This window comes from Tauraco erythrolophus, chromosome 6 (genome assembly GCF_009769465.1).
Source record: "Tauraco erythrolophus isolate bTauEry1 chromosome 6, bTauEry1.pri, whole genome shotgun sequence".
Lineage (NCBI taxonomy): Eukaryota > Metazoa > Chordata > Aves > Musophagiformes > Musophagidae > Tauraco > Tauraco erythrolophus.
Window position 1 is genome coordinate 64,054,943 of NC_141470.1, and position 9,481 is coordinate 64,064,423.

Sequence of the window (9,481 nt, forward strand, 5' to 3'; positions counted from 1 at the left end):
GTCCTCTTGGTGATGAATGAGGTGCTTTGGGTCATTCATGGACCCATGTCCCAGGGTGGGGCAGATAGGGCGGCTTCTGCTCCAAACTCCGCCTTGCATCATGTGAGCCCTTCACGGCTGGGTCTTCCCAAAGCCAACACCCTTTGCTCATATTTTTGTAAGCCTTCATGAGCTTCTCCTCATGTTGAGCAGCAAATTGCAGCCAGTCTGCCTTGCCTTTGAATGCTTGCCAAGACTTTGTTTGTTTTCTCTTCTGTTTCAAATGTTCTTTGTGTCTTTCTGGCTCAGTTAATTAGCTACAATACTCAGCTTCTCTAGTTTTTAAGTGCCGCCCAAATAACAGCTGATCAGATGTAGAGAGGCTTTGAAACCTAGACTGTAGCTATGCTGAAAAACGAAGGTGCTACTCTGCCTATGGCAGATTCATCCAGCTAATGCATACAACAACATCAGAGAAGACATGGTGGGTTGGGGTTAATGACCATGGCAGGGTTCATACCTTGGCTTCTGCAGTGCCCTGCAGCCCAAACTACCACATCTCTACTCCTAGTCCTGGCAAAGATCACTGAATTAAGGTAATAGTGAGGTAATTAACAACACCTGCAGTTGCAGGAAGGATGGCTGGGACATAGAGAGAGGATGATGCTGCAAACTCACTGGTTGCAAGGGAACAACTTCAAGGGGTCCTCAGAAGTTAGGAAGGGTGGGAAGCCTGAGAAAGAGGCACCTGGGGAATGGGAGGAACTGCTTTAAGATGGCTCAGGAAGAGATGTGAGGTGATGTGATGAGACAGACAGAAAGGAAGGCCGTGCATATCCAACAAGATCAGGAAGAAAGGTGGCCTAAGATGTCTGGAGCAGTACTACCAGATGGACCCTCAAACTGTGTTTTAGAGGTTTGTCTAAGCTGAACTGTTTTCACATCCCCATGAGGTTACTTATCTTTATCCATCTTGCCTATCACAAAGCAGGATATCTAGGGGTTAAAACTGTAGTTTCAGCCATGTGGCAGGCTGTTGTAATCCCTCTCTGTGACGTAACCCAGCAAATATTTTGCTAAATTTCAGTTAAATTGCAGGATTGATGGTGGTGAGGAGCAGGTTCTCCTTTATCAATTTTTCCCCTTTGGAAATCAGGATAGTGACATGCAAATGGCAGCTTTTCCTCTGCTTGCCTAATTCAGTGGCCAAGCAAAGGCACTGTGCTCCCCTTCATGCAGTCATGTTCTGCTTAGCGAGGAAAAGGTTAACAGTTCTCCGTTCCCTACTCACTGCTGTTGTGGCACAGGGCAGAGATCAGAGTGCAAGAGGCAAGCATGGCATGAGTCAAGCAAAGAAATGGAAACAGGGTAAGGCAAGTTATCCTTAGACAAAATTAGGTGGAATCCAATTCTTCTTGTGCTGTTTTGCTAAGGTGACTCTGACTTAAGAGGAGACACAAAGGGGATGGGAGGGAAACAAGAAAAGTCTTGTTATTTAGCTTCTCCTTGAGACTGTTTATAGATTGCTTGACATAATTTCATGATAATTCATGTCGAAGCTTTCCTAGGATATTTTCTTTCTCCTCTCTTTACTGCTGCCTTTCTGGTGATGTGGGATCTGCGCGGCTCTCCAAGTCCCACATTTTCTCCTGCTCATCCTCATCTATGTAGGCACTGGAGCCCAACCTTGCTTCTCTCTTCCTACCAGATTGTTGGCCCTCCTCTGTAATACAGAGAATATCTGCTGAAGGCTCAAAAGCTCTGACTGTAGGGCCAGATCACCAATTGCTCTATACTTCACAATGGCTTGAGATCTAGCTCCTTCACACTTTGCTGCTGAGATTCACATTTTTCATCTTTTTCCATACCTTCTGTTGTAATCCTTTTTGTTTTCCTAGTTGTTGCTTTAACTCCCATTTACTGAAGCTTTCTGTGGTCCAACTACCTCTTCCAGTTACACTAGTGTGAATCTAGAGTAAATCTGCTGGTGTAATTGGGATTATAAGATATGAAATGACTGTTTGTTACATCAACTAGAGCCAAAACCAATGTGACCATCGTCAGCATCTTTCTCGCTGTTGTTCCCAATATCAAAGAGAGACTGTAGTCTGGGAATGGTGATACTGATCATTAGGCTTGGAGTTAAGTTGCATAATTTGCCTATTTCAACCTTCTCCAGATGCTTTACAGCCATTAATTAAATATAGGAGCCCAATAAAGATGAGGGTATTCATTTTCAGGGTGAGGCACTAAGAAGGGAGCAATGTTCTCAAAGGCACATATCAAGGGTCCAACCTGGCTTTGTGGTGAAATCTCCCATTGATTTTATTAGCTCACAATCAGTGATAAGAGTCAACAGAAGATTCCTCGTCTCTTGTCCCTGTCCTACCAAGACAATGACCCCACTGGGAAAATGGGTGCCACAGAAGTGCTGGGTCTTTTCCATGGCACAGCTGTATCAAATTTCAGGTCAGTGAAAGAATCCTTTCTTGTTGTTATGTTAAAAAGCGGCAGAGACCTTTACAGAACGGAAACTCAAATATGAACGTCTGGGACAAACCATCCTCTCTAGCATTAATTTCATTGGGGTTTATCACATTTCCTCTTCCAGCCCATGACAGCAGGATTCCCAGTCCCCCAGGAGTCTAGGGTGGATCTACATCTTTCATGTTACTGCTGAGTCCCGAAGGAATTTACCAAAGTTGATCATCAGTCCAAGCTGAGTAATGCTTTGGTACTGCTAGACCTTGAAAACAAAAGTGTGAGGAACCTGATCTGTTCTGTACGCGTCCTCATTCGCAGCACCTCTCCTGAACAACATGTGATGCCACAGTAGCTTAAAGCATTCTGCTTCATGCTGTGTGTCATGAACTTTAAAAAAATAGAGAGAGCGAGTCTGGAAAACTTCCTGGATTATGTAGTGCATCTGCCTTCTGCGCCCTAAGAGAAGGGTGAAGGTGATAGGGCTGTTTCCTCTTCTATTCTTGGTGCTCAGGTGTGTGTCACGGTCTCACATTGGGTTAATCTGCTGGTCCATCCCAGCTGCGTGTTTCATTAGAAAAAGTTTGTTTTGAGGTGAGATGGAAAGCCCTGTGACAGTGAAGGACAGATGAAGCAGTTTTGTTTGTCGTCTCTTATGTATTCTATGAATGCAGCATTAAATGCAGGTAAAAGAGTGCATGCTATAATTTAAAATTAATTTACCAGCATAAATTTCGTAATATTTCTCCCACTGTGATTTTAACAACTGGACAAATATTTTTTTTTTCAGCTGGTTCTGACAGAGGAACTAACACTGATAGAAATCTAATGGTGCAATTGTACTAAAAACTCTGCAAGCCCAGCCAGGGCTAATTACTGTAACCTCAGACCTGGCTGCTATCCGCCTGGCAAGGCTCTGTGCAGGCTCAAGGGCTAGCAGGGTTAGTAGAGGAACAAACTAATGGAGAAATAGGAATGAAAGGCTGAACTTGTGCAACGCTTATGGCCCCAAGGATACTTTGACAAAAAAATGAAGGTGTTATGCCAGTAAGTTTTGGTATGTAGATACTACTGCGTAGTATCTACGTACCAAAACTACTACTACTACTATTCAGTAACAGTATCTATTACAAGTATGCACATGGAGTTAAGCCTAGAAAAAACAGAATCTTGTAGGCATTTTAAAGCTCATCTGTGTCTCATAACTGAATAAAATTATGAAATTGTTTGTGTTGACATAAAGACAGGCACGTATCCTAGAGAAATGGCTTTGGTATTCAATAGATTGGTGGCCTTCATTTCCTAAGATGAACTGGCTCCAGCGTGGGCTGGCCAGGCTTGAGGAAGCTCCCTCGTGCAGAAAACAAGCTCCATGTGCCTTTTCTTTGACAGCAGCACTGGCCTTAGAAGGGCCTTGTTACCCCCTCCTGGACCTTCTCACTTGCCATATCATCCCCAAAGGTGCGCTCTAAGTCAGACCAGGGTGAAAATAACCCTCCTGCAACCTCACTGCTGACCAGAAACCCATGGGGACATCCCAATGCAAACAACGCAGCCCCCAGCACCCTGCAGATTCAGGTCGCCTGTGGCAGCTGTGCTGGCAGAAGCTATGGGAAAGGCACGCTGGGGAGAGGGTTGTGAGCAGGACAAGGGTGCACAGCTCTGTGCTCCCAGGACCCAAGAGGTCCCTCTCCATGGGACACCAGCACCAGGTGACTGTGTGTGCTGCACGCTCGGATCCGGGCTTATTTTGCAGCCTCTCCTCTGTACGGACAAGCCCAGCCTGGCTGTTTGTTTGGGCGTTTGTCTCGGCAGCGCGTCCCTGCATCACACCGAGGGTGGCACTTGTCTCCGGCGGCGGCAGCCCTCCCCAGTGTGAGCCTCAACGGCAGCAGCCCCAGAGGCCTTGGCTTTGGGGGCTCTCCCTGCTCTTCGCTTTGCGTTCCTCCACCTCTCGCACAATAACGAGGGCCCTGAAAAAGAGGTTACTGCAGCTGGAGTGGCTTGGGTAGAAACAGATGGTGCACGAACCACTGGGCAAATGTATCAGAAGTCCAAATCGCTCATGGAGGAGCACTCTACCAAAGCTGACTTGAGATCTCTATTAATTCTTCCTCCTCCTTGAAATGCTGTAGTAAAGAAAAATCAACAGTTTTCAGCTGGTTTGAGTTTGCTCCTAGGGCATGTCCATTCCTCTCATGGATCTGAAACTGTGGCAAATACAATGTGCTATGCCTCTGATGGGTACATACCATCCTCATTTCTTGCAGCTAGATGGAGAACAGCAATACACTTTATTGCACAGTAGAAGGACAAAGAAACCCTTGTTGCCTGTGGGACTGTCACGCTGATGTTTCTTTTTCCACTTGGTACTCATATGTCACCAAAGGGCCGGTGTGTACCCATTGGAAATAGAAGTGTGAAACTAATAACCGAAAATAAAAACTCCAGAGGGAAGGAGAACAGAGAGAAGCCAGAGGGATGCAATTTAGTGAGCCTGATTCACGATGCTGGCAGGGAGCTGTCTGCCAGAGCCAGATGAATCAGATTCCCTTTCAGTCTGTGCTGGCACCACAGTTATTTTGGTGTCATCATGGGTGGAAGGAGCGTATATTTGGGAAACATTACTGGACAGTGAGTTGGATACCCCAACGTGTCTGCTGAAACTGAAACAGCTTGTGTCATTCTAATGTTGTACTCACTGAAAGAAGTAAAAGGAGGGAAAAATGAAGTATGCTGTCAGGTCAGAGCCTCTCCTGAGAGTCAGGAAGGGTGTTCCTCACCTGAGCTGGGACTCTGACTCCTACAGGTTTTGTTTATCTCTGTCTCATAATGGGGCTGGAATAGATGCTGTTGCAGCTTGTAAACAAACATCTTGAGAAAGTATTTCTAAGAAAAAATGCAACTCAGCTGGCATTTTGTTTTAGATCCTCAAAATTTGTGGGCCATTTTCAGCAGCTTGCAAGACAGAACGGACACCCAGCCCTCCCTGTGCCTTTGGCATCGCAGATAAGAACAGAGGAGAAGGGGTATCACTGTTTTTAGCATTTTTTGGATGTCAAAGCTTGCAATGGAGTCCAGCCCAGGGACTTTCACAGCTCTGGCTGATCTCAGGAACCCACTTGTATGCTGTTCTCACACAGAGCGAAGACGAACCTGGCACCTGAGAAGCAGCAACACTGCAGTTCAAGCACCCGTTCATCCAAGTCCTAAAATACATGTTTTGTTTTGACCCTGTGCTCCAATCCTGTGGCAATCAGGAGGCCACCCAAACTTGCTCAAGTGTCTTACTGGACTGGTTCTTTTAAAGACTGCCACTAATTTCCAGAAATTTAGATCATGCTCCAAACAAGGGGAAAAAATAAGTTTAGAAAACATTTGTGCTAGAAAGACCTTCATATTTTGGGATCTGGACAGCTGCCACAGTTTGCCAATGCAGATGTTCTCTTCTCCTACTTATTTGTTGTTGTGATTCAATCCACGAAAAACATTGTCTCAGTCTTCATCAACAACTGCAAAACGCTCCTGGCATCCTCCAGAAGTCAGATCTGAGTGCGTGCTTGCGCTTGCCTGGCTAATAAAGAAAACTGGCAAATTTTTGTGTATCTATTTCTCACCTGTGTCATCAAGTCAGCTAGAGCAAGGGCAGATGAATATAGCCAGCAGAGACAGCAGCTTACGAAATGAGCCTATTTTTAACAAGCCTTCCTTCCATACTGTGGAGGAAACAAGGGATTTAATATGCGCTCCTTGATGTGGGATTCACGGTGTGGTTTTCCCCACCCTTGTTCGGATGAGCCTGCCTCATCACCGTGTTAATATTCCTTCTCTCTTTCCCCTGCGCTTGGCAGGCTTTCTCAAAAACATATCTCACACCCCGGGCAGCCAGCCAGCCTACCTGTCTGAGAAAAACAGCTGCTTTTCCCTGCCGCACCCTGACCTCTGAGGATGATAACCCGTTGTCAAGAAACATCAGCAATAACTGTTTGGAAAACAGATGCCTGTCAAGTGTCACATGCAACTGGCTTTCCCTGCTGTGTCCTTTTCCAACATGGATCTTGTCGGCTGTGCCATGGATCTGCTCCTGCTCTGCACCTCCCGAGCCAGGCACTGGGGTTCGGTCAGTGCCGCGGCATGATTTGGTACAGGAGACGCTCCCCTCACTTGTGACCCACCGCAGCATCCTTTCACACCACTGGAAAACTGGTACCAGAGAGATAACAACATTCGTGACACGGGGGAATTTTGTTTCCTTAGCCGAAAAACCCCAACAAATCTGTTTGCTAATCAGTGGGAAAGCCTGGAGGGCGGTTAAGTGGTGCGCTCTGTTAGTGTTACGCTTTTATTTGTTTCTGTTAGGTAGCACCTAGAAGTCCCAACATCATCTCTGATGCGGAAAATAGTCAGAGCCACAAAACTAGTTTGTAAATCTGTGCAGGCAGACAAACATTAACAAAATGATACTACTGAAAAAGTCACCTTTATAGAAGAAAATCTTTCCTCCAAAACTTAGATCAAGTATATTTTGAGTAAATCATATTAAACTACTGTCTGGGTATAGTCCTAAAATATTTGCCATAACCTTATACCGATTCAATTACTTAATCTAAACACCAGGCAAAAAGCAGAGGGTTGGACTTTATCCTTTCGTTGGGTGGAGAGAAGTGACTTATTCCTTGGGTCGTCTCCTTGATTTCAACAAGGCAATTTAAGCAATGAGTTTGTATGACTGGGGAGTCCAACAAGCAATTTCTGACTTTCCATTGTTGTGGAAAATATAATCCTAAACTATTTACAAAAGAAAAGCAGAAATAATCAGGCATATTTTTTAAAAAAAAAAGCTCTTCACTTTTAGGCTATCAAAATGTTTACAGACTGTGTTTTGTAGACTATAACTTCTTCTACCAGAATAAATAGTGAGGAAATTTATTGCAGAATGTAGATAAACATAGATTTTGTATATTTTACGGGAAAAAAAGATGCTGTAGAAATTTCAGATTCTTGGCATTTTTGTAGACACAACATTAAGACTACTAGTTGCTTATTTTAAAACAGGCTAATCTGTGCATAAACTAAAGAGCAGATTTGTAATTTATTGATACCTTTCTGCCAGCTAAGAACTGGTTTTCATTACTCTTCTGACTCATTCCTCCAGTCATCACTGTTCTGTTTCAGCAATATTTTATATTAAAATGTGTATATTTTCCCCTTTAAAAAAGAGGTTAAATTGCTAATTTCCTTCTGCTCTGCAGTAGGGAAGCACAGGGAAAAAAAGCCCTTCTTCCAGAGAGCTGTATTGTTCAGCCAACAGATCAAATACAGAGCATAGAGCACGTCGAATTTGCAAACATACACTACGCAGAGCAGCTTTTAGCTACTGTAAATGCCAGGTAGGTTATGTCATGCACCGTCTCCTGCCAGTCGCTTCCTAATCGCTGCGAGAAATGAAGGGCAAGCGTGTGAATTAAGGCATGCAACCCGAAACAGTTAATTTCGACACGACTGCATTGAATTTGTATACAAAGTCAAAGGCTTCCTCAAGCTTAGCTTCAACATAACGCAGGCACGGAGGAAAGTTTAGAGGAGGTAACGACAGGCTTTTCTTAACTCTATTTTTCCTTATCTGATTCATGCAGCATCAGAGAAAGCCACACCCTAGGAGCTGCAGGGTTTGCCTCGGCGGTTGATTCGCAGCGAGCAGAGCACAGAAAAGCAGAAGCAGAATACAGAAAAGTATAGAAAATGTAAGCCCACCACTGGCTGGAGATCCTGGCCAGTTAGGAAGAACTAGATGAAAGCAGTCACACATCTTGGCAGATTAAGGTGGTACAGCAATAACAAGAGAGGAAAACTTTGTCTTTTCGGAGGATCCCAGTGCAGAATCAGTCCCAATCCAGAGAAGGAGACGGAGACTTTGTGATTCCGTGCTGCAGGAAAAGTGCAGCTCGACTGAAACTAAACGCTGACACGCTCCTTAGCCTCTTGGTGAATATACATCCTTGGATGCCAACCAGATTATTCTGGGCTGCCCCGCATTGCATTATGCCTGACTGATCACTGCTTGCAGAGCTGGAGCGTCAGGTCATTGCAGCGAGAGAAACGGAGCGATGTGGATGTTCTTAGCAGAGCCTGAAGACACTTAGGGAGATGGATGAAGGATACCCGGACTGCCTGGCTGCCCGATTGGCTGCTGCGCTCCCTCAGCTCCAGTCGAGAGGGCAAGCTGGCACAGAGAGCACAGCAGTGATGGAGAGAGCCAGGAGAGCCCCAGGGGGAACGGGACTGAGAAATGGCAAGGCAGGTTTCTAAACACTCCTCCGGGGAAAACGCAGGCAGGTGTGCAAGAAGGGGGAGCAGTCCCCGGGATTGTCCCTTCCCTGCGAAGCAGGGCCTGATCCAACCTCCCCTGAAGCACAGTGGAAGGGATCATACTCATCTGGCAATGATTAAAAATCACACGCTTGAACCCTGGTCACCCAGCGAAGGAAGGGGCTTGGGACACATCCCGAGAATGAACTTCAGTTCGTGGGCAGCTACTCACCACCATCAAGGATGAAAAAGAGCAAAATATAAATTATACATAGATTTTCAGTGTAGTACTCATGACAATGCTCAAACATTTATGCAATGCGCATCAGACAAAGGAATCCCAAAGCCCCTCTGTGCCTTTCATTAGCAATTTTTACAAAACATGGAAATCATGCTCCCCATTCCACATGCAACCAGCCTGGGGCCAAAACCAGACACTGTGCAAGAACACACACTATGTCCGACCCAGTGCCCACCAAGATCAATGGGACAAGTTTCCCCAATCCTAGTGGGAGCTGAGGAGAAAACGAGACCAACCTCTGTGAGCCAGGAGGTGAGTACTGCTAAAGGCAGGGAATTCGCCTGTACTGTCGCCCCTGTTTTCTGATGGTGAGTGTTGCAGTGGCATTGGTAAGGAGCACAGGGTAGGAAGGGACTTCAAGGCCTCGTGCTAGAGTTGGCTTCCTTGGCATTCATGGCAAGGAAGGCAACA

At 45.5% G+C, this 9,481-nt stretch overlaps 1 protein-coding gene across 1 annotated transcript in view; it reads right to left on the bottom strand.

The window, feature by feature from the left end:
* AHNAK2 (AHNAK nucleoprotein 2) overlaps positions 1–8,269 on the bottom strand; it is a 79,160-nt gene extending 70,891 nt beyond the window's left edge. The window contains exon 1 of the mRNA XM_086613431.1: positions 8,215–8,269. Coding sequence (XP_086469557.1) covers positions 8,215–8,269 — 55 coding nt within the window. The remainder of the gene's footprint in view (positions 1–8,214) is intronic.
* Positions 8,270–9,481: the final 1,212 nt, after the last annotated feature.